General features: G+C 37.2%; 1 protein-coding gene across 1 annotated transcript in view; it reads right to left on the reverse strand.

Annotated features, from left to right (window-relative positions):
- GBE1 (1,4-alpha-glucan branching enzyme 1) overlaps window positions 1–27,030 on the reverse strand; it is a 171,847-nt gene that overhangs the window by 67,109 nt on the left and 77,708 nt on the right. Inside the window, exons 8-9 of the mRNA XM_086482469.1 lie at window positions 3,187–3,302; window positions 2,783–2,910 (exon numbers count right to left, since the gene is read on the reverse strand). Coding sequence (XP_086338595.1) covers window positions 2,783–2,910; window positions 3,187–3,302 — 244 coding nt within the window. The remainder of the gene's footprint in view (window positions 1–2,782; window positions 2,911–3,186; window positions 3,303–27,030) is intronic.

The raw sequence follows: 27,030 nt of genomic DNA on the forward strand, positions 1-27,030 counted from the left end.
TTCATATTGATGGAGGCTGATTGTTCTTAAATTTGTAATTCGAAGTTCTTTAAATATTTATTTCAGCATTTTTATCAGGCAATTATGTCACATAGCATCCTTTTTCTAAAGTTAGCTGATCTGTATAGAAAATGCAAATTTCAAATAATTTCGAAGTATCTATCAGTACTCAATTTTATTAACTTGTGACAGTGAGAAGCCACTCCGCCACTGTGGTTATGGATTAACATACACCTCTTGCATCTATACAAGAGAATTTATGGAACTAAATTCTGACTGGAATCAGAGCTAAATTAGGAAGCTCATTCTGGTGTTCTGGATTCAACCCATTTTCAATCCAATTGCTGTATTAGACTAGTAAAAACATTTTGCACTTGAAGTTGTAAGTACATACACATACATGCATATACTGCCCCCCTGTCCCCATAGTGACACAAGTGCAGAGAACGACCACTTCATCAGAAGCTCAGGATGGCATCCTGGGGGGGGTGGAACGCAGGGCTGCCACCCAGAGAGAACCTGACAGGCTGGAGGAATCGATCAACAGCAAGGGCAGGAAGTTCAGCAAGCGCAATTGTCAAATCCCGCCCCTGGGACAGACTGACCCCTGCATCTATCCAGGCTGGGGAGCAGCTCTGCTGGGAAGGCCCTGGGGCTCTGGGCCAGCAGCAAGCTGAGCATGAGCCAGCAGCCTGCCCTGCCAGCAGAGATGGCCAGCAGCATGCAGGGCTGTGTGAACAGCAGAGCCAGGAGATCAAAGGAAGGGATTACCCCCCTTTACTCAGCAGTCATTAGACCACACAGAAAACTGCATCCACATTCCACATGCTGTAAATACCAAATAATGAAGTAGAAATTCTTTCCAAACTTTTAGATGTTATAAAAGGAAGTTCAAAACCTCTCCTAATTCAGTCAGAAAGGATAAAAACAGACTACTGCTCTCCAAGTTACACAGGACAAGATGATCTGAAAGAAAAGCCCTTCTCTATGATGTCTACCTGGACAAGGTCTGAATCCAAGATTTAAGTAGCTCCCATTTACTTCAGTCACAATTTTTAAAGCCAGATTTTTGGGAAGTAAAACTCCAAATGTAATACTATCTATATCTATATATATCTACAGATTTTACCTGAACACTAAAAAAAATTTAAAATTCAGTGTTAGTCTGTTCAGTATATTTTCCACCAAATGTAAACAGCCAATGACTAAGCATTTGTTCAGACCTTAGTTTGAAATGAGCTGAAATCACAGTAGTAGTTTTTTTGCCTGATTGTTTTTATAATATCTCAGGCATGATGTAATTTTCTCATTATACAAGACTTTAATCATAGCTTTATTTAGAAGGCCAAAATGAAAACATGCATATAGTCAGTAATATCTAGAAACTCAGAAATTACTAAGACAGTGAATATACAGAATATTAAAAAGCTGTAAAAATTATCAGTTAAATAATTATAGAACATATCACAATTAATTATGGCTAGATAAAAAACATTTTTCTTATGTGGTACTCATTCCATCATCATTATAGGCAAGCAGACATTTTTCATTGCTTTTTGTAGTTTTCAATTATGTCAACAGTTTCTCCTTCTGAAATTCTCCTTTAACAATGCAGCACATTGATCAATTCTATATTTTGTGTAGCGACTCCCCCAGGCAGAAAAATAATGTATTGAAACAGAAGCAGTTTCCAACGCAAGAGAAACTGAAGACACATCTTATTAAAAAAGAACTCTTAGGCTAGGCAATACAAGCAGACTGAACTCAAAATTTCATTGGTAGGAATGTTTATAATCTAAGACTCCTAGAAAATGAACAAATTTCACTTCAAACAGGCCTACAGCTCAATGAAACCATCTCAATTTTACTAGTAATTGCTCACCAGATGCTGTTTTTGATAGCCTGTCATCAAGCTTTTGGAAGTGGTTTTATGTAATATAAAACTTTACTACAAGTAAGAAATGAAGTTAAGCAGTACTTCGTTTTCTAAAGATAAACGGGGAACTCCTAAGCAATACAAGAAGTTTTATATTAGAAATCTGTATAGTACCTAATGATAGCCGATAGATGCAACATTTTCTTTTAAACAAAAAGAATTATTTAAACACAGTAACAGAAAAATCCTCAAGGTTTACGTGATTTTCTCTTTTAAATAAAAAGAAAATATCAGTGAAAACATACCTATTCATAGAACTTTAATGTTCTGGTGTTTCATACTATTCAAAAATCCATGTGCAAACAATAACATTTTTCAGTCAAAAAGTTTAATTGATCTCAATCAACTCAAGTAATATAGTCTATTTACTCCCTCAGAAACCTGGAGAAACTTAATACTAAATTTAAATTAGCAGATATATTCAACATTTATAAATTCCTCACATTTATTTTGAAGGAGAATAGCCGATTATGCCAATATAATTCAAAATATGCAAGCCCTCACTAGGGCTGTTAATCTTTAGTGCCATGAATCACTAGTGACAAACAGCAATCATGCAAAAGCGAAAAACTAATAAAAAGAAATCTCATTACAAGTTCAAGGAGATGAAGGGGAAAAAAAAAACCACCACATAAATTAATGACCCATTAATGGAGAGAAAATACTCAAAGTGCCTCTTCCAGTTGTTCTTCCCCACAAGGCAAGTCCATCCACTAATGAATATTTCTCAGCTCCTGTCACTCCTTCAGTACCCAAAGTGTGACTTGATAATTAACAGGAAATTCACATTCCCAAAGCAAACCAATCAATATTAACGTCATTGAGGATGGCAAATTCTGATCTTACCTCTGCTATGGTTATGCATTCCGGATGCAAGAATTTAATCATGTGGTTGGCCAGCATCAGATAGCACAACGCATCTTCATCCACATGTAAGCCAAAATATTCATTGTAATCTCCACTGAATCCTGTGCCTAACAAGACAGTAAGTTTTAAAGGCCACAGCTGCTTTCAAAAAAAAAAACAAAACAAAACCCACACAACAAAAAACCCAAAAAAACCCAACAGCAATTTTGCATTACGCAATTTTATAAGCGCCAAATTTATTCATAATTTCAGACCTGTCCATAGAGCAGCACAGCAAGATAATATGAAATCTAGAATTTCTGGAGCATTCAGTGAACTTTTACAGCACTACTTCCACAGCAACAGAGCTGCAACAGGACTGTACAGTTGATTAAGTTACTTACCAATCCCATGATGGTGATACAACATAGATGTAACGCCATCAAATCGGAAGCCATCAAAGCGATAGTCTTCGATCCACATTCGCAAATTAGACAGAAGGAATCTCAAAACTTCCCAGCTGAAATAACGTGAATATACTTTATAAGCTTTAGTAACCTTGGGATCAACTAGAATTCCTTATACAATGTTCCCCACTTGCATATATGGTACTTGTACTGGACATTTTACCATCTTAAGTTGTTTATGCTCTGGGGGAAAAGATCTTATAGAAAAGGAAATAAAATTATAGTAGCTAAGATTTCATCCCCAAGATTTTATGGATTTACAGAAATTTCTAGGCACAAGAAGAGTTGAAAAAACTGTCATCCACACCCAATTATATACAAATCACATGTCACCAGCAGATTACCAAATCACCTACTGAGTTGTAAATTTACACATTTAAAGAGTAAAGCAACTTATGGAAGTTGAGGAGATTTTTTTTCTTTAATTCAGAACAGGAACAGGGTATAACACACGCACACACACAAACAAAGCATGGAGATGAAATCAAAAATATAAAAGAGGCTCCAAAGCAAGTACACTCATGGATGCATTTGTGAACAAAATTCATATCAAAGAACAAAATAAGTTTCAGGAACCATTTTCCTACTACTCATCACCTCCTCTCCCACGACACTGGTCTCAGTAGCTTCAAAGACCCCCATATCTAGTTTCCACTGTTCACCTCCATACCACCACCCGCTCTGCCACGCTCGGCACAGGCTGCCTCAGGTGCATCTCCTGCAAGCTATGGCTCCAAAGAGCTCACCCATCTCAATCAGTCAAACACATGAGACAGTGAAACTTTTTTTGCCCACGTCTTCACTACTTGTCAACGTTATGATTTCTCTCTAATCAATTTCCCAAGATAGCACAACTACAACCCCACTTACTACCGAGTTTCTGTTCAGAGAAGAGTGCAAGCTGCACATCAGCATGCAGGGTCTCACCCAGCACCCTCTGGTGGGTGAGACAGAAAGGGGACACCTAGCACAAAGCACACCAGTCAACATCACTGCCACAATTTACCTATCCACCTAGTTGGCATAAGGCAATGAAGGAGACTCCTTCTACACTTCACTTTATTTAACAGACATTGGAGATAATAGATTCACAAAGCAATTACGACACAAGGAATAAACTCCATTTTGACAAAACAAATGTTCCTGCCTTCCTTCCTCCAAAAAATTTCATCATATGAAGGGTGCTTTAAATCTGGATTTAGTTGTATTACACAAAAAGATGGGGAGGTTGTGGACCCATTATAAAGCTAGTAAAATCCTGACCTTATCAAAGAGACAATTCTTATTTACATCAATAGGATTATAGTATTTCTCCTTTTCTTTGCACGTACTGCACACAGATATACAGCTGTGCACATACAGACAGAAATATTACCAAATCAACAACTCTAAATTTAGGAAATGCAAATCAATATATTGCCTCAGTTCAGTATCTTTTCTGGGCATGCATTACATGACAAGATTTTTTTGGTTCCATCCCCATGTTCCCATGCCCCACCCCAAATCATCCAATCAACAAGATAACATTACAGTAGGAAGATCTCAGGAGCTTGTCTACAGAACCTTTTATATATTTGTTATTTCTCAGGTGAGATGATTTGCAATGAATGAACAATAGCAAGAGAATGCTTTCGTAGTGAAAGCAATAGAAAGGTATCAAAAGTCTTGTGAACTGGCAAGCTGCTCACATAAAAATACAACTTTGTGAAAATGCTCGCCATATTTTTTTCTGACCCAGAATCAAAGGTGCAGAAAGCTATTTGCTGTAAGCTAAACATTGTGAGCAAAGTCAAAGCAGTAGCTGTATTGCAATAAAAATACTATCTCACACTGAATTAAGATAATGTATGTACAAAGAGTAGATTAATTGCTACAAGCAGCAGCCAGACTTAAGTTTTTTCTCCTCATTACAGACTGCTTGGCTTAAGAACTTCAAGGTTATAAAGATGGCGAAGAGGATTTGTACATTTGTAAAACATGCACAGAAGTCCCAAAATGGATAACAAATGTAATTTTTTTCCACCATTGTTGGCACTGAAAATTGATCTTTGGAAAAACATGGAGAAGCAGTATGAGAATAAATTGTAACAACTTTTACATGAAAAAGTGACTACAGATAAGAACAAACAAGATGAATTTGTTGAACCAAAAGATTAGTAGCAAAGTGATGAGATCAAAAACCTGAGTAGGAGCAGCAGATGTTTTCCAACCATCTGATTGCACATGGGAGAGAAGATTGTAAATAAACAAACAAACATATTAACTCTGATTCTAGTCTGAACTTGGAAAAATTCAGTTTTAGGATAATTTCTAGGAAGGATGTCAAATGTTAGCACCCATATTGACTTTTAGAGAGGTAACTATGCAGCTCCAAAACATAAGCCACAATAACGGGTTTTTTGAAACATGCAAATCACACAAACCATACAGAGGTTCATGATTTCATCCAAGCCAATTTGTTTATGGGAGCAGCAGTATTAGAAATAGAAGTTGACAGAAGTAACAAATAACTTTGCAGAATGCCAGTAGAGGCCAAAATCATAACACCGTTGAAATATATCCACCGTAGAAGCAATAATTCAAGAACATTTCTAAAAGAAGTACATTCTCATGATTTTCCAGACAGATATGGAAACAGGATAGAATTCATTAAGAATGTAATTTCTTTTGGGCAAAAGCCATATCTTAAATTATATCCTAAAAGTCTCTCATTTTTGCATACCATAAAATTCAGACAGTTCTTTCATTGAATGCATGATCTAAGACAGGAAAATATTTGCTGTATTATCATTAAGGAACAGAATGATTTACAATGGAAGAAATCTAAGTAACTCACAATTCACTCGGGCATCATTCAAAACAAAGAAGGTCTTTGCAGAGAAGTCTTGCTGGTTTTTTCTCCCCCTTGGGGTCAATAGATCTCACACATTAAAAGGAGATTTCACAGTTGAAGGAGTGAAATCAACATATCTATCTAGATGACCTGGTTTCACAAGGTGATGAGAAATTTTACAACTTTCCTACATTAGTTCAGCAGAAAACTTGTGAAATTGCTTACAAGTCATGGTCATTATTTACCTTTTTTTTTCCTCCTGTACTAATAAAAAAGCAAAATAACGATTCACCATGAATTTTAAATTCTAGTCCATAATGAATATGAAATATTTAGATACAAGTTAGTAATGCATTTAAACCAGTTAATACTGTCACTGTAGACAAATACTGGCTGTACCTAAAACAGTTTGAAGCTGTAATTCTTGAACCTTATTAACGCTGACAATCAGGATCTGCATTTATTATTATGTATTATAGAATATGTATGGAACTGCTGACTTTATAAGAATCTAGACTTTTATGATGATTTACCTGTTTTCAATTGTTAGTGTTTAATTAACACAACACATAGGAGCACTGAATTGTTAAAGTATTACTTTTCCAGAAACATTTCAAGAGTTGACTGGGTTAAATTCCACCAATGGATTGCTAAACACAGTTAACAGAGAAACTGGCACTTAGTCTGATAATGCTAAATTTCAGTGAACCTAATCAAGTTATTTTATGAATTAAGCATGTATAGTACATCCAGATTTGATACACAGATGTTCTTTGTTTCCCCACTGTTAACCAGTATACACTAGTTTGCCGTTATTTAGAGGCACTTCGATCAGAGCGATACGAAAGGGTAACCACTCATCCTATTTGGAAAGCAACAACAAAAAGAATAAACTCTCTGTATTTCAACCTCCTTCACGTACATGGAGAAGTAATTCCTCAACGTCCTTTAGGTAATATCATTGCCAATACCCCAAGCCACCTTTAGCCATAAGGGATTGAGAAGTCAAAGCAGTGCAACAGGTGCCAAGGCACAATCCTGACTCGCACTGCTGGACTGCTTTCAGTACCCACGCTGCTAATTATACCGACCAGCATTCTATGGGAACATACACATCTCTATCGTTCAACAGAATGTGACACAGTCATTAACAGATCAAAAGAGCTTTTCATTGGTGATCAAGCTGCATTATGCCTCCAAAATGAACTGAGCAGACAGCAAACACTAGAGAGCGCTATGCTCCTGGGACGTACAATCATCTGTGAGCAGAGGGGCCAGTAGCAACTTGTCACTTTCCCTGTATCAATCCCACGGAGACAGAGAAGCAGTGAATTAACTTTTTTTCCCCACAGTAACAATCACAGAGGCACTGATGTAGAGTGCTACTTTTTCTAGACAGGATTTCTGAGAGTGCATTGCATGACTGCGGTCCGTACAGCCAGCAATGAAACAAGCTGTGCTATTTCAGCAATATTAAGCCGACTCACATTTCAAAGTTAATATTTGGACACAAAACAACTTTTAAGGACAAAGCTTATTCTGAAAACAAGTAACACTAAGTAATAGTAGTGGCACAGACATCAATAGTGAGAAGTTATAGGAGACTAAAAGCTTTCAGTTTAACATGCACCGAGTTTTTAACATTACGTTAAAATACACAGAAGACAACCAACAAAAATCCAGAGGATAGTGCTCTCTACACACCAATTTCCAGTTGCAGGAGAATTTAGCTGGTAAAAGTTTTCAGAATGGCTGCAACAGTCTTGCAGTATTCTTGAACTATTCTTCACATTGCCACAGTATTTTGGATATTTTTAAATTAACAAGATTAAATGGATTTTTTTAACATCCCCACCATAAGCAACGAACCCAAAAGACAGTGAGGTCATGATCCCTTTGGTCAAGCAGTTCAAGCCATTGCACTGTGAAGGTGATCTGGGGACCAAGAGAGAACTTACAGCTTAGACATAAGTTGTAAGGGCCCTACATCTTGTCCATCACAATCTTGTATCTTAATGAGGCTTGAAATTAACACTTTCAATAGCAGTAGATCTCTACTGGCACAAAGCTGGGAATGATGTTATCATACTGCACGGATTATAACTGCACTTCCTTAGGCAAGCTAATGGGCATAGTTCCAAATTCTCTAGGTCTCCCACTGCTATGGCTCAAGACTTCCTTAACCGGGAGCTTGAATCATTAAAAAAAGATTTATCTATAGAGTGCCACGTTTTCCCCCTGAAGCCTCTGAATTTGAAAATAAATATTAGCTTTAGACATAGCACCCTGAGCTTTTTTCTCAAATTTATCAAATATCTTAATTACTACCTCACTGTCTTCTCCTTCCCCACTTACTACTTAAAATCAATTGCTTATCACTTTACCTCTTTTCTCTGCATTGTGAGGCTTTGTTTTAAAAGAGATATGGATCCATAGCATGACCTTTCTGTTTCACTTGATTAGATTATGTTTGCTTTACTACCTCCATAGAATTCATAACACTAAAAGCAAACAATTTATACATTGAGATACAGCAAAGATGTTTACAGTGCCAAACAGACTTTTAACCTTTGATCTTCAGTCTGCAAAGCAGCTTTATTTTTTAAATGGTATTTCAAATAGAAAAGCATTAAATAATGTAAGTAACAGTGCATTACCAATCTCCCAGTTATATCTTTCCTTACGGTCCAGTATGACACCAAAAGCATCAAAAAAGTTTCAATCCCCAATTAGATAGTTTAGTCTAAAAAATGTCACATCCAACTCTCCTTACAGCTAACGTTAGGAAATCTTGATTGACATTGCAAGCTCTCAGGCCAAACCATGGAACAAAAAGGACCCACTACTGAAGAATGCACATAGGTCCCTGTAAGCAGATGAAAGGTTTTGACAAACAGTAAACGTTATGCAATAAAAACTTTAAAATTATTTGCCTGCTCAGGTTCATGAGCAGTTCATGTTCAATAAACAGCACTCTGACATCAGTAAGGGGAGAAAGACCTACATTAGGAACACATGAAAGACTCTGAACTGTAAGGAAGTAAAGGAATAAACAAGAATGCATCTGAAACCATACCAAACCTTAAACCCAGGAGATACAGGGACAACATCCCTCTGAAGCAGCACTAGATTACTTGACTTGCCAAACATTAACCCATTTGTGTCTGTCCTAGATAATCATAATCACCCTCTACTGAATCTCAAAGAAGAGCAGAGGTCTGTGCCAGAACACCACAAATATTCTAAACTGGTCCCAAGTACACAGTCTACCCTGAGGCCAGAAAGTCATGTAGTAGTCCATATCATGAAAGTCTGAAATACCAGATCAGTAATTAGGATGGGGTCTCAGTATGACCTTGTGATTGTAAAAAACTTTTATAGTAAAGTCTCCTGTATTCACAGGTAATACTGTGGTCCCCGGGAATGTTTTGCTACCCAGAGAGACAATGAAAAAAAGCTAACAAGGCCTCGGGGACTTAAAGGAAAGACCTACAGGAAGACATGTTAGTCCTGATTTATCTTGTAACAGTGAGGTGACAAATTGTCACACAAAGTGGGTATGACCTCTTAACAATCCCTCTCAGTCTTTTTCTGGTCAGGTATTTGAGTATCAATCCCAATATTAAATCTACCAGCTGTGAGAAAAGCAGTGGTGGCAGCAAAAACCAGTACTTGTTCAGATCAATGTCTATGAAATCTTCAGACACGCAGTGACTGGCATCACTAAGCCAGACAGCCATTTCCACTGGGAAGTACAGATTCCTCTGCACAGCATTGCAAAAGGTCAGGGCTTTTTGCTTTGCTTTTGTTCCCAACAAAAAAGGGTGCTTAAGGCTAGTAATGGTCACAGATACCAGTTTTCCCAGAAGGAGCTGAACTTCTGATGAACCACTTAAGCAGCTTTCTCGATGAGAGCAGTTACTGCTATTACCCAGTTGATTCCCAGAAGAGTGAAGTTTCCAAACAGCTTGAGGTTAGGGTAAACAACCTCACAGCTTTCTAAGAAACAGAAATATAGACAGGAGAAAATAGATGCAAACATTACCAAAGGTGGGTAAGCCAGTCATGTTTTTACAGAAGTCAAGATTCTATCTTCCCATATTCCATGATGGTATTAGGTCATCTTGAATACAACAGTTTTCAGGCACGTAGTTCCCAGTAACTACTAAATGCCTTTCACTCATAGAAAGAATCATATCAAACTAAGATGAAAGATGTATGGCTATAGGAGTGAAAGAACTTTCCCCACAGCCACTTGCTCGCACATGTTTTGATCATTTTTACAGAAGGATACAGAAATTCGAAAAGGGTTGATGGGAAAAAATTGCTTTCTGTATTTTTACAGGACATTATTCCATTAAGCTGTACACCGTAAGGGGTAAAAATAGAACCCAATAGATGACTACTGCCTCACTGCCATGAGCAGTAAGAAATAAAGAGGTCGTTGAGACCTTCCATTATTTAGAAACCTGTACTGGAGAAACAATGGAATCTTGCATTTGTAAGATTAAATGAACAGCAAACAAACTGGGCACATCTAAATCCAGAAGAAGGTTTTATTCTCAGACACAGAAACTGAGGTTTCATTTATGCCATCATAATCAGAAAGCCAATGATATTACATTATTACAACACTGTATAAGTCACTGAAAGACAAAGTTTCCTGTAATAGTCAAAAATAATAGAACTTTTTATCAATACTTGCTGCAGAAGTCATCTTTGCTTAAGCATTAACATCCCATTCCCTGAATTAAAATGGAAAATCTCAGAAGTACTTCAGAATTTCGAGGCCAGCCTTCAGGAAAACAGTCCTTAATTATTTTAGTAGTATTACGAAAATACTAAATACAAAGAAATAAAAATAAAATAACCAAAATAGTTTTCCTGGTTTAATTATAGTTTAAAATATTGCATTTAACTATAGCTTTTCATTTTCTGTTTTAAGAGTAATCAAGAACAGCAGCTTGAAGATGCAGAGAATTTTCCATTTTAGTTAAAATTGGAATTCTAGCATGCCATACCAGACAATACCCCTTCTGGAAGCATTAATCTTGATCCCTGTAAGTCCAGTGTTATGCAAGGAGAAAGCACTCTCATCCGCTATATGCTATAAACAATATAATAGCAATATGGAATATTAGACTTGATTCATATTCAGTAATTACTTAGAGGAAACTGTTTTTTAGAAAGAGGCACATCCTTTATTCTAATACAAGCAGTAGTTCTGAAGTCCCTAAGAAATTCCCCCCCGCTCCACCCCAAAATTCTACTGCATCTGTTGGCACAAAGCAGCACTATACAATAAGGTCCCTCAGGAGCTATTAGCAGAGATGATACTACACACAGGTAAATTAGAGTGACTGAACATGTGCTAGGTATACTGATGGATAGCCTAACATTTTGTCCGGGGGGGGGGGGAGGTGGGGAGGCGCAGGAGGCAGATGATAGAGGGGTAACTATTTCTCCTTCTTGCATGTTCTCCCAAAGTCACTGTAACTGACCCCGGGGACACACTGCTGCGTGTCCTTGGCAGCTGATTCCTCTCAAGCACTAGTGAACATGAGGAAGAGCAGCCCGTCATGCACTGCGCAAATTGCACTCTAAGCAGTAAACGCTGATAGTCTGCCCATCTAATTCCAGATCAGAAAAGCTACACCTACTGTACACACAGACACGTGCACACACCAAGAGTAAGTTACAGTTATCTGAAAACTGTTAAGAAGCCTTGCACACAAAATGGCAAATTTTATTCGGCGAGTATCAAGATCTAGGCTCAACCCAGCAAAAAATCAAGAATCTGATGCATGGGTCAGGAAGTTGTCTTCTCTGAACTTCCCAATTTTCAAGTGCTGAGACATTTGATCAATGTTTTGGAAAGATCCATCGTTTTAATTTAGCAGGTTAATTCTGCATTAGCTATCTCTATTTTATTTTGCCAATGAATTAAATTTGTTTATGAATATATTCACACGACTACTGAAATTCCATTTGCACAAAGAGACGAATTTTCTTCTCAAATGAACTATGGACTATATATAGGTTTATAATCTCCAGTAAGCAGCACAGTGTCCTAGACTCAAATTTACTCAGGCTATTCCCATCTACACACGAAAAGAGTAAACTAAGTAATATCAAATAAAGCATTCAGTTATTTGCCATAAAAATGGAAGCAATAATTCAGGTATTACTCAGTAAAGGTTATATCCTGCAAAATGTGAATACAAGAACAACCTTGGAGGCAAAGCAGATAGGTACTTACTGTAATGAAATTTAATATTCTTGATGCTTTTAACTCAGAGGGCTTCCTTAAGTAAATAAAATTTTAAAAAAAAATAGTGTAGACAATTACCTGCAGTTTTTATAGAGCCTCCAGTACACATACATTTTAAAATAGAGAATGTCTCAAAAATAAAATTACAAAACCCTTTAAAGTGCTGATAAAGCCTACATGGATTTCAGCTACGATGTGGATAACATTAGCACTCTCACCACTCATGTTCTACCGAAGTAAATTATACACTAATAAAATCAAATTCTTTTCTCCCAAAATAAACTTCTTGGCAAATATTAAATTTCTTTAGTCATATAATCAATCCTTCAAATTAGCAAACAAAATTTGTTGTTCCGTGACATGCAAGTAAATCAACATTTTTAAAATGTACTGTCAGGATTCTGCACACATTTTAATGCAATTCATGGCTTCCATAATTGAAATGAGATTTCAAACATTTCAGAGTACTTTCCTGTTCGAACACTAGGTTTGCTTTCAAGTTAAGTCTAAACGTAGTGTAGAAATAGCCAACAAACTATTACATATCAGGTGACTCACAACCTTAAACAGATCATTATCATGAACTTTCCCCAGAAAACAGCACCAGACTGAAGAAGGGGACTGGTGAAGAATCAAACGTCAAGAGGTATTTAACTACTTTGTTGTGAGGTGCTTTTTCTCCCTTGAAATAGTATGCTATTATGCACATGTATAAGAACAGAAAACAATTATCCTCTACTTTCTATATTCCTTATACAGGAAACCAAAACTATACTCTCAAACAATTAATTCCATTAGCAGTGACAAAATATTAAATACCTGGAAAACTGTTAACATTTATAAGCTCTACTTTCTCAAAATCATCTTATTAAAAGCCTGAAACAGTGTTTGCTATCAACCTAATTTTCATTTATTACTTCAAAATACTGGTTACCAAATTGAGACTCACATAAGTGACTTCAAAGGGACACTGAAGAAGCGTCTGGTCCACCACCTTTCCCTAGGTGTTTCTTACCTGACCACCTGCTCCCAGCCTTCTGTCTGAAGCATAAAAGAGAAACATGGTTGTCTCCTGTAACCATGCAGTTTAGCTACACCGAGAAATGCTGCTGTGACCTCCACTGAAGTCAAGGCAGGATTTTGAGCACCCTCCCTCCCTCAGACATGCAGAAATCAAAGCTACGTGTCACAATGCACTAGCCTTTCTCTTTGCTGATGTTAAACTTAAAATGTAAGAATGCCAAACTTAAACAAATGCACACACACAAAACGTATTTAAAGCATTACTATTATGCCTGTACCTTGCAGATGAAAATGCAGACTGTTTTCATTTTAATTCAGATGGAAGTTTTGGGTTTTCTAATGTTAATAAATAGCAATAGGAATTTAAGAGCCAAAGAAATAAAGTTCTTCATAAAAGAAAACATTCTGAAAACTCCCAAGCAAAAGTATTGAAGAACTGAAGCAAGTCCAGACCTCTGTCCTTGAGAAAATTCCAGCATTATTATAAACATATCATCAAATATCTAGTTTTCCAAAAGTTAAGCACACTGAAGATTGAGAAGTCATTTCTGCGTGCAGATGACAGTGAACAATAGTTACTATGGCAGTAACAAAGACTCAAGCTCATACATACCAGAACACACTAACAAAACCTTATCGATCTACCATTCAGTGTCCATACGTATTACAGATTACTTTTTTAAAAATAGGTAATCAACCTGAAAATCCAAAATCAAAACATTAATTCTCAAGCAATGAGCTGTGTCAGCTACTTTGTATGTTAACATAGCAAAACCAACCTCATAAGGAATAGTTATTATCACATACAGAAGTCTGAGAAGGGGGGACTTGCATTTTACCATCCTAGAACTTCTACTTAGAAGATGATATCTGAATATTCTTTTACTTTCATCTCAGAGAATGGCATACTGGACCCCTGAAGTTTCAGTTGTCTGTCCATATTTTATTGACCAAAAGTCTATCCTTCCCTTCCTCCCAACTAGACAGTTGTATCAATGCCAAATCTGTAAAAGGAGAAGAAAACTTTAAGATGGGCAGAAGCATTAATTATCAGTCATCATCCAGTAGAGACACTACAGAAGGCTTTTGAGAAACTGACTCCGTGTCCTGAACAGTAATTTACTGATTTCCTCCCATGGGGAAGAAGGGGGTAAGGAAAGTTCACTCTTTATACCATTATTAGCTAATACAAAGCTTAGATTACTTCCTCTCACACCTCCAGCTTTTATCCTCAGCATAAACAATTGCTCTGGATACAGTCCAAAATATTCTTTTCAGCACCATGGGACAAAACTGCTCAGTTAGGTGATAGACTTCGGTATGAAGGGCAGAAGAATTTATACAATGAATTGTTACCTTCACAGAAAAAGGAGATTTCTTACATCACCCCTAGAACGAGATTCAGGAAACGGACTGCAGAGGTAAGCAGCCATCTGGTAAAACCAATTAACACATGCATCAGTCCCTATCACCTTTCAGCAAGCACAAAATGCAAAGCTGTTAGCATTTACACAAAACACCACAGAAGACCTGAAGTACAGGATTCATACTAAATAGGAATCCATTCTTAAGCCACACACAGTATTTCTCAATTTGTTGCACTGTTTAAAGTTACATTCTTCAGGATTGTAACTAAAGATATAAGCTCACCTTACACTGTGCCAATAGAGTGAGACCTTGCAAACTTACTGCTTTCTGTATGCTTCATAAATAATTTTTCATGTAAGAGAACTGAAAACCAGGGTTATATCCGAAGACACTGAGGTTTTGTCTCATTTTCTTACTAGATACTATCGTTTCAGCTATATAATTTCTACTTCATGAAGATTAATACAAGAATAATAAGCACATTTGTAATAGACTGTTACAGTAACTTTGTTTAGTATATAATATGTAGCATGATTATTATTCCAACTGACTGGCAAAAACAGCTACAATGTAATTTTTTTAATTGATTCACAGCTATACTTTATCTACGAATCTTTTTAGAAAAAGTTAAGCACCTATTACAAAACCTTTTGCAATCTGAACATATGCTTTAACAAACTCACTGTATTTCTATAGCCACCAAATTTCTAAGTTCCACCAGAGATATATGGGAAAGATACTGTGCCAAAATGTATTCAGTTTTACTCCCACTAATCCACTGAAATTAAGCTGTGATAATGGAAACCTCAGATAGTCTCTTGAAAATACTGTTAGAACAACCAGTGTCCTCATCTAAGATATAAATTACAAAAAGTACATACTACTGTCTATAGCTTATTTATAAAAGTGTTTAAAAACAAAACACTCCTCCACACTCCAAAAAAGCTTTGAGTACTGTACTTACAATTTCAAGCCAACACAGAAGTGGAAACTCACAAGGCAAGGAAAATAGCATCTCTTGAAAGCTTTCAAACCAACTTACATTGCTGGAAGATGTCTGATTAGTGCACTACAACTTGTCCATTAATCACAGAATCATAGAATGGTTTGGGTTTGAAGGGACCTTAAAGTTCATCCAGTTCCAACCCCCTGCCATGGGCAGGGACACCTCCCACCAGACCAGGCTGCTCAAAGCCCCATCCAGCCTGGCCTTGAACACTGCCAGGGAGGGGGCAGCCACAGCTTCTCTGGGCAACCTGTGCCAGTGTCTCACCACCCTCACAGGAAAGAGCTGCTTCCTATTATCCAATCTAAAACTCCCCTCTTTCAGTTTGAAACCGTTACCCCTTGTCCTATCACTACATGCCCTGGTAAAAAGACCCTCCCCAGCTTTCCTGTGGGCACCCTCTAGTACTGGAAGGCCACTATAAGGTCTCCCTGGAGCCTTCTCTTCTCCAGGCTGAACAACCCCAACTCTCTCAGCCTGTCCTCACAGGAAAGGTGTTCAGCCCATTGGTCATCTTTATGGTTGTCCTCTAGACCCACTCCAACAGGTCTATGTCTGTCTTGTGCTGGCGGCCCCAGAGCTGAAAGCAGTACTGCCGGTGGGATCTCATCATGGCAGAGTAGACTAGGAGAATCACATCCCTCAACCTGCTGGCCACATTTCTCTTGATGCAGCACAGGATGCAATTGGCTTTCTGGGCTATGAGTGCACATTGAGGGGTCATGTTCAGCTTTTCATCCTCCAACACCCCCAAGTCCTTCTCTGCAGGGCTGCTCTCCATCAATTCATCGCCCAGCCCGTACCTGTGCTTTGGATTGCCCAGACCCAGGTGCAGGACCTTGCACTTGGCCTTGTTGAACTTCATGGCATTTGCACGGGCCCACCTCTCCAGCCTGCCAAGGTCCCTCTGGATGGCCTCCCTTCCCTCCAGCATGTCCACCACACCACACAGCTTGGTGTTGTTGCCAAACTTGCTGAGGGAGCACTCGATCCCACTGCCCATGTCATTAATAAAGATATTAAACAGTATTGGTCCCAACATGGACACCTGAGGGATACCACTTGTTACTGGTCTCCATTTGGACATACTAATGTATCAGTATAACTAATACGCTGGAAATATGGGGGGGGAGTGGTGTAACAGTAAGGTTTTTCCATGAAATTCCATGATTTTCAGCTGAAATGAAAGCAACTGTTCCTACTATAGGTATCTGCTATTTTAGACCATATTTCAGTGCAGCTATTACTGACCCTGGCTTAAGAGGTAGCACAACGATAGCAACTTTTGATTAAAATATAAGTCTGAAGCAGAAACTTCATAACCTTGTGAAAAACAAATTTTGTTGTCTAGGCCAGGATAAAATACAAAGAAAATTAAAGCTAAGATTCTCTGAAATATTTTAAAACAAGTTTGTCCTTGCACATATTAATAGTTCAGCATTATAGGCAAACGAGTTGCTCATACCTTGCACTTGGTGGAGACAATTCTTTCTAATCAAATCTTTTCTTTGTTTTACCAAATTTGGCTGACGATAGTGCTGCACTGAGAGCAACTGTAGATGCAACCTACAGAACATTCATTCTTTCCAGTACACAATTAATTAGTTTAGAAGAATGCTATTTCCTACTACTTTCTGTAAGTAGCTAGCTTTGTTAACAAACGTTGGATAGGCACTAGAAAGAATATCCACCTTAAAGTTGTTTCCATTTACCCATTTCCTGATAGACTTTTAGTTTCCTCCCCACTTAACGCAATGACAAAATAATTACCTTGGAATTTCTTATAACATAGTCAAAGTAGATTTTCATCTTTTCCAATGCCCTTATCCAAGAAGGTGGTGGCAAAGGAAGCCTGAAAACATTGATAATGTAAATTTTAGTGGTTTGTAGTTGACTTTTTTTTCTTCTCTAAAAAGCATTCACTTCCTAAATAATCTTTGGGTTTTAAGCATCAACCTCAGAATAGTCAGAAGCCCTCAACTATTACTTAGGCTTTGCTTTAAGTATTTACTTCCATTTTGTAGGAAGAGAAATACAGAATTTCAGATTACAGGGTAGTGAAAAAAGCCTAAAAATCTGGAGTAATAAACACTAAACACTCAAAACAGAAGACAGGGAGAAAAAGCAGTGGAAGTCTTTTGCGAATTTTTTTGGTTTTCTCCAGTGTTTGGCTGACTGTTTGACGACTCAGATTCACCAATTCTTTGAACATAGAAAATATCTAGGGAATCCAACCCCAAGAGCTAAATTTCAACAACGAAAAAGGAATTTCACCTATCCTTCTTGTCCATAAGATCAACTGTATGCTTAGCAATTTAAAAGCTTATGCTATTTATTTTCTTAATTTAAACACAAACTTTAAGTCCTTGTTTCTGAATGTCAAGCTTAATTAATTTTAAACTAAATAAATTTAAAAAAAGAAACCCATTGATTCTAAATCACATAATTCATAATAAAGTGTTTCATCACAGCTATGAGCCAAACCTGTAGAACTGTAAGTGGTTCTTCATGAAGCAATGAAGTATATGTAAAAATTTGCTTTGCGTGAACCATTCTATTATTATTATTTAGTATTTTAATTATTTACCATTCTGGCTAACATGATGTCATAATAAACAAAACAAAAACTTTAATTTTTTTCCCCCTTTTTTCTTTCCTTCAGGGGAGAAGGGGAAGGAAGGCAAGGGGGAATTTAGCACTGCCTCCACCAACTTGCAAAAGGTCAGGGTATGGAAATGTAACACTGACCAAAACAAGTATCTCAACTGAATAGTCCTCATAGGGATAATTTTACTTCCAGTTGTGGTTTAATAAGGAATAGATTCTTTCCTCCAGAGACATCAATTTCTCTTTTACTCACTGTCTTAGAAAACTTAGATACACTAATAATAATAAGCCTGTGCTAAAATGTGTTTTAAAATCTCATGCCCTAACCAAAGGTGTGCTACAGTGTTAATAAAACGTTACTAAATAACAGCAAGGGGAAAAAAGCTGATCCCTGGAAAGCGCTGAAGAAAACAGTAAATGACAATGTGAATCTCTGAAGATTTGTGGGTTAAAAATACAGGCCCTAGGTTCCAGTTGCACTGGATGCTCATCTGGGCACAATGAAAGGAATATGGCTTCACTCCACATCATGAAGTAACAAATTCCATGGTATTTACATAAATCCCACCAAGAAGCTTGTGTTTATTTTATCAGGAAAACTACAGCAGTCATTATTTTCTTTACGTACCTTCAAGGACAAGAGAATAAAGACAGCAAAGAGCATTCTCCTCTTCATTGTGAAGCTCTGTTACATATACAAAACCCCCATGCTTTTACTTAATAATTCTCCAGAAAATGTCCATTCTCAGCTCTTTAACAGATTAAGACACTTCTTGCAGAAGAAAATTACTGGAGCACATGGCAGTGATTTATTATATGGATGTGCCTTTTCATTCTTGTGTTTATTTTTTCATATATATCTATCCTTAACTGCATTTGACGGGACTCTTACTGCACAATAATTAGATTGAAGAAATCAAGAGGAGTAAGGTCTACAGAGTATTACTTGTACACTTACTTCCCTCACTCCCAACTAAACTCGTTAAGTTAATCCTAGCAGAGTAACTTACAAAAAACTTGTGTCAGCTATTTAAACTAATAATGGTCCTCTCTATGGTGATGAATCTTTTGTTTCTAAATAACTTTTTGCCAATTTTCAAGAGATTAGACGGGATCGCAATATAGATACATAAAAATACTGCATGAAAAGTTAGCCTCCTTATCAAAGGGGAGATACAGAGAGAAACTGGACGAACAGATGTTTGATTGCAATTCTCATGGCAAACTACGGAGAATCCTATAAAGCTACTTTTTTACAACAAACTGCCCAAAACAAATGCATGGAAAAAAAACAGTCAAGCAAATTTACTGCAATATGCTTTTTTTAAAAAGAAGTAGAACAATACGCTCTGTTCCCAAGGATAAAGCTTTTTATACAATATTTTCCTTATTTGTTAAGACACATTTGACATGATCCACTATTTCAGCTCTTCAGACTTGAAAGTTAACATTCACAATTTCATTTGCCGATATTCTTTAAAACCTCTCCCTCATCTCAAATTTACACAATCACCACCCTTTTCCCCAGCACAATCTTCTATTCACAGCAGATACTGCCCATATAACCTGCTGCAGTAATCATGTAAGAATGCTGTGAAAATTGTCAATTTAAGCATGGATTACTAAATGCAAGATCATTATTGCATTTAGATTGATGAGGAATGATTCTCCGCAGTGTGATGAATCTCATCTAATTTTAGATCTTTATTGCAATACCATAATCAACTTCAGGTAAGAGTGACTGCGTCTATTCAGGACAGGATTTAATTTAATTGGCTAAAAGTGGTGACCTCTATTTCAAAATATGCTACCTGACAACACTTAGAACAATTGGCTGCAATTTTTCAGTGTGCCTTTTCTTCAAGTATGAACACATTGCCTTACTACTATAGCACTTTTTGTGCAGCTATGTTTTAGAAACTTCACACAAAGCTGTGAATGCTATGTTTGGGGTTAATACAGGAAACCGGACACCTCAAAGAAAGTTATACATAGTCTTACATGAATCTCTAAGTTTCAGAGCATCTGTGGATTTAAAGCCTCTTTGTCTGTTATATCAATCTAAGTACAGTGCAGTAAAACAATTAGGCTTCTAGATGAATGTTTAATTAAAAAATTAAAGCAATTCTACAGCAAGTCTAGACTGCATATACTGTAACTCATGTTCCTGTCTGGAATTTTTTTTTTTTTGTACTATTATTTTAATCATTCTGATTATACTGCAGTAAGTTCCAATATATCACCCCTTCTGTCAATGCTTCCAGTACCCACTTCCCTTCAAGAAAGGCAATTTATTAACTGCTCTGTCCCCATACTTGGAAGTGCTTACTTGCTAACATTCACAATGGTTATTAAAAGGAAAACACAAAGAAACAAAAAGTTTAAGACCTTCTATGTCTAAAAAACTAAGGTTTAAGTTTTATAAAGTACTTTTGTGCCTCTACAGTCAGCCTCAAAGTCCAGTCTATTAGAAGCAGACATAGACAGGCAGGTTTTTTTCAAGTCAATCTGTAATCAAAATAATTACATCTATGAACTTGGGGGAGGGGGAAAAATCACTATCACATTACAAGCAGTGCTTTCTTAAAACAGTCATTAAAAAACAATCTTTGCCAGCCAAATCCAATTCCAGTGCATATTATGGGGATCTCTAAATACAGAGCTTTTCTAAACTAGTTCAGTAAAGAAAGACTGGCAGGAAATGAACTAAAATCAACATAGCTCAAGGTTTTACATCATGAAACACAACTTATAGCCCTGTTCCTACTCTAATTATTCTACAATCAACAACGTACCCAAAAAAACCCATCAAATGACTGAGAATCTAGCTCATTGACAACTATCACTGCATTACCTTTAATCTAGCTGGAATTATGGCCAAGGTCTCCCCCCAGCGAACACATATTTGTGACAAACATGACCTGCCACTGGATGCCATCACTACTGCATGAATGCAGCTAGAAGAACATCACCTGTACCTAAATACTCAAAAGCCACAGGAGAGAACACTTCAGTGACTACATCTACATTCTGGGAAGTCAACTCTTCTGTATACGATACATTCATTCTTTGGTAACTTTCCCGTCCCAGCTTTCCCTTTCCCCTCCCACCTTTCCCTCTCCCCTCCCTCATGACTGGGATCAACTGTGTCCCAAAACCTATATAGGTTAAACTTTCAAGGAAATTGCTTAGTTGAGGAAAGACGTGAAAAAGTCTTTAGATTAGAGCTTTGCAAGAAGGTAAGTAAAGTTGCAGACAAAGACAGGTTTGTTAGTAGCTCTAAGATTCAAAAGGAAGAACACAGAAAGGTGCAAAACTGTAAAAGAAAATCATAGGGAGTCTGAAGAGGATAACCCAGCACCATCAAGGGTCTGTTAGAAGTAGCGGCAGTCTCATTTCTCCCACTTGACTGATGCCTGCTTGGCCAGAGACTCTTCAGGTCTCTTACTGGAAGCTAGGAGTGTACTAGCAGTTTTTAAACCCTACCTACCCTTTGTGAGCGTTAACTAATAAGTGATAGTTTGCAGTCAAGTATACCTTTCTTTGCACTCCGTAAAACATGTGAATAAAGCAACTCTGAGATGGACAGTAAGAACGCACATACCACGTTATCTCCACTTTGTAACTCATGCTGATATGCCAACTGCCCTTAAGTGCATTAGGCAACGAACCATATCTTTAATACCATAGCACTCCATAAAGAATCAACTTACATCAATTGAAAATGCTAAATGTGCAAGTGTTACAGCACTATTCATTTCTTCCTGAAAACCGTTACAAACCATGGTGATGCTACCACATAGGGTGACGATTTTTCACTTCCACAGATACTTAGCAGAGCTCAACATTGAACTGCAGGCTACTTAAGCCCAAAAAATGTCTCTAGACATCTACGTTAAGAGAATTATAAGCCCTACTAACCAAACACTGATCTCTGAAAGATGTATTCCCCAGTTCATTCCACCTACTGGTAAGTACACCAGTGGCAGCTAAAGACTGGCAAAGCTGGCAATCAGAAGAAAGGAAACAGGTTTCAGGTAAAGAACAGCTGTTTAAGGAAAAAATAAATACCAACCATAACAGAGGCTGCATGCTTTGTACAGAGTCAGAGCCTAAAGTGAAGTTAATTACTATCTATTGACATCAGTGGACCTTTTTTCCCCATAAAATAAAGCATGAAGTCTATACAGGGTTTAAACCCTGGGTGGTAGAAAAGGCCATTGTCTCAGCATCCAACGATAGTTGTACTCTGCCCTTTTAGATGCAAGACAGCACTCAAGATACCCACATAAGGCTGGAACACTGGTGATGCACACTGTTCTGGAGAGGGGCTGGAGGACAGGCCATCTAAACCACAACTAAAACACATGCTTTGGCACCTGACAGTTGTCCTACTTCTGACAGCAGGGCTAAAAGCACTTTCTGAACTATAGTAATTTACAAATCACTTTAAGAAAAACTGAAAAAAGGGTAGCACACTGAGCTATGATCAGCTGCTCCACCAACAGCTCAGAAGACCAAGCTGTCAAGAACATCTGGTTAGGCAGCAGGAGACTAGCATGTCATCTGTTGCCCTGATGTAAATTGTGGCTTGTGGAATACAGCGTTTATACTATGAACCCCACCTATAGCATTTCAAAGCACATTTGGCATGGATGTCACTTGAGACTTCATAAAACTGAACAAGGAAGAAAAGACTAAAGAAAATAACAGATTTCTCCCATTACATGACATGACTTAGTTATGTAAATTTCATTTCCTCTACAGCACTTATGAGCCTTCATTCCCAAAACAGAGAATATCACACACAAATACAAACAAGACAAAACCTGTAGGTGGACAGGACAACAGATTCCCACTAGTTATGACTTGGTGCCTTCACAGAACCACAAAAGCACAGACATATAAAATCCAGCCTAAAAAAAGCACTGAAAACTGGCCCTCAATATTGATGCCAGGGATATCTGGTGGCCCCAGAACCCTGTAGCTAACATCACTTCTTGCTTATTTCTTCCTGCAGCAAGGAAGCAGGACTTTGCAGTTAAAACGAGGATGTAATTCAACCTCTGACTTTTGTGCAAAATTCTTCTCCTAAATTGAGCAAGAACTTAAAATTTTGGCTAAGTGCGCAGGTGAAAAGGGTCACAGTACTAAAAAAAAAAAAAAAAAGACAAACCAAACACAAAACTTCAAGCATCACATGATTTCTGCCAAGTTTTACTTCTACCGCTATTCCTAAAGGCTCACAGAAACATATAACCACTGTCCCTTAGAAATGGATTAAGAAAGTGTAGAATCTAACAAAGCCTAATGAGAGAAGAGGAATATAGAGAATTAAAAATCAAAACAATACTCTTAGATCTCAATAAGCCTAGAAAGGCAGCATCATTTACACATTTTACTTATGTAGTGCTTGAAAAAATAAACAACTTTGCTAGGTAATATCTTGTTCCCAATTCTTTTTAAATTGTTTTTCCTGATTAGGATTTTAGACACATTTGTTATATGGAGAAATGAATTTAAATCAAAACACAATCAACCACTCTAAGTTGTGATCCCACCTGGTCTCCAGGGTCTACAGCATCACTTCTAATGAAGTTGGCAGCTGAATAATCTTTGAATATGATTTTAGGAAGGACAAATTGTTATACTTAGCTTGTGCTAAATTAATTACAAGCAGAATCCTTACTTAAGATGGGAGGGTGTTTACATGTATTTCAAGTGAGCTATCTTAAATAGGATCACAATAGAGACAAGGCACTTAATTTACCACAAAATTAACCAGACAGTGCCAGACAGACTACAGGTTCAGAGTTTGTGGCATCCCTTTTACGTTATAGCATTTCCCTTTCATGAATTCAGGGATAGGAAAGCCACATTTTTAACCGAGACAAACGCCACACAAGTTTGTTTCTAAAATGAACTGCAATCCTCATTCAAGCTCTGTGGTTCTGATTTTTAGGTTGGCAGCTGAGGGGGGCAGGGAGGACAGATATGGATACGGGGACGACGGTGAGGGGATGCAGATAAAGGAGGGGAAGATTTACCAATTTAACATGTTTGCGGAAAAAAACGCCCAGGTTCCAGATATTAGAAAAATTGGAAAAATAGGACAACATTTTGAAAGTGGAAGTTTATTTCTAAATCAGTTTTTTGTTGTTTTAAAGCAGAATTTATATACTTTTCTTGAGAAAAAGTTAAGCAGAAAATATTCTTCTACTTATCCAGCTATTTCACCTCCAAATTCTCATTTTACTGAAATTGAGCTTTTATTTTCACGTGACACCCTGAACAGCACATTTTTTAAGCTGCAGTTTACAATTTATCAAAAAGTTCACTGTTTGTACAACACTTGTATAAACATGGATTAGAAAAATAGAATTCTACTCTCATTAAGTGTTGCCTCAAAGTCCACAATACAAAACACGCTTTTCTCTTAAGTTGCCCTATTGCGCTAGAGATGCAACATCCAGGTTGTCCTTTGAACAGTTCTACTACTGCTTTTCTTGAAGCTACTCTCTACTTAAGTGACTATTACTAAAATTATAGTATTTAAAATACACCATGGATATAGTCCCTTTTCCTTTCGTAGATACAGATCTTTTGCCACCTTCTTTTATATAGTAAGTATTCACAGTCCCCTTCCCAGACAACTGAATAATCTTGCAAATGCTGTGAGACAAATTTACTTACATCTTGGCTTTCAAAGAAAATGTAGATTAAACTGATAAAGCAATTGTTTCTTAATCTCTTTCATGGCAGAGAATTAGTTTCTCTCAATTCCAAAGTAAATTGAGCATTCTTTGTATTTGATGTTTAAGTACCTGTAGATTTAATAGTTCTTCCCACTACAGAAAGAAAGGGATTTAGTACTAACACTGTAAGAAGACAAGGCTGTACTAGCTGAAGAGATTTGATTCAGAAAGCAAGCTGTTCTGTATACCATTCAATAGATTGTGTTTGGTGTCATTTATTTTCAACAGGCTTTGAACGTCTGCAAACAACTCAAGTCTCTCAGATTTTTATACTGCCTTCTTCCAGACTAGAGCTGCGTGTTTACTGGTACAGAAATTAGTAAACATGTCAATAAAGCCTAAACAGAAAAAAACACCCAAACATTTTCAATAAAACGTCAGTTCTGATTCTTTCCCAATTTCATTTGGGACCTGTACACACACAAAAAAGTAAAAAAATAAATCAAAACCATTTTTTGGTTGTGAGCAACTTATAATAAACTTATAACAAACATCATTGTTATAGCTTTTAAGCCTTAAATTTTGACTATAAATACACATAGCGTATTTCATGTTTCAGGTATCAGGATTAAAGAAGCTCTTAATGACTAAATCATTCACTGCACAGCTCGCTGAGCTTGAATGGGAAGGAGGGGTTTCCCTAAAAGTTTTAAAAAAAAGGAAACCCAAGTTTGTTGTTGCATTTTGCTAGAGGGCAGAGGATGGGGTACGACGGACAAGGAACACTCAGTCATCCAGAGCATTATTTTTACTCATCAGTAGAGCACAGGTTCATTTTTCTGGTCTCTGCTATTTCCTAATCTCATCTCTCCCCCTCACAGCTCTTTACACTCCCCTTTCCAGCATTCAGTCTGGCACCTACTCTGATCACACAGGATGAAAGATCACTATATGTAGTGGCATCCCTCCTCAGCGAGTACAGGCACGTATCACTGACAGGACAGACGCATGCAGGAAGTTCTTCCACTCAGAATAAACGGTTAACATTGCTAACTGCTACCTAGAAAGCAGTTTGCTGTTTCTTTCATTTACAAATCCTTCCAAAACACTCAATATCAGCACCACTTTCTTTCCCAATAGGAAGAACCTGCCTCTGCTTGGAATAGAGGAAGGTCCATAATTGTATTCAATTTATTTTCTCACTGGCTGAGACAGTGCTACACACTTGTTGATTATACATAAGCATTGAAATGAAATAAAGCATGAAATACCATTGTACTAACATTAAAGCTTTAAGATTATCTGAAACAGAATTTATTTTAATATGAATTTAAAGATTAACAGGAAGCAACTCAAACAGGAAATTATTATTAGACACATTAAAATGTATTTGTTATAATAATTAAAATCACAATTCAAAAAGGCCCCCTGAACTCATCAGTTAAATTGTCCCAAATAAAAAATAAAGAACAGCTCATCCTACTAAGTAATAGTGTGCAAGTCACTTAACTACACTGGTCACTCAGCTTAATTGAAATTGTGAGTTACTGGGCAAGAGTTTCCATTAAAGAGCTGACCTATGCTACAGAACATCACTGCTGCAATAGTGACCTTCTTAAACAGTTACAACCCCCACAAGCTATGAAACAGTCAGCCTCAAGAGTACAGCCTGTGAGTACAAGACGAAAAATCTTTTTTGGCAACCAACTGAACACACACAATTTTGATCCAAGGTTTAAGGACATTTGCAACCTAAGCATATCCAGTTAATGGCAATTCAATGCAAGTGAGGGAGAAAACCGGGGGAAAACAGTAAATTGAATTTGCAGCATACAAAACCTAATAACTAAGAGATTAACAGGAGATAAGAACTCTACTGTCACTAAGTGATGAGTCACTGAAGGAACCACTCAAGCATAACCTTGAAAGGGTTAAACCAGAACTTTGTAATTGATAAGAAAGGCACATAAGATTATCG

This window comes from Leptosomus discolor, chromosome 1 (assembly GCF_034619465.1).
Source record: "Leptosomus discolor isolate bLepDis1 chromosome 1, bLepDis1.hap2, whole genome shotgun sequence".
NCBI lineage: Eukaryota > Metazoa > Chordata > Aves > Leptosomiformes > Leptosomidae > Leptosomus > Leptosomus discolor.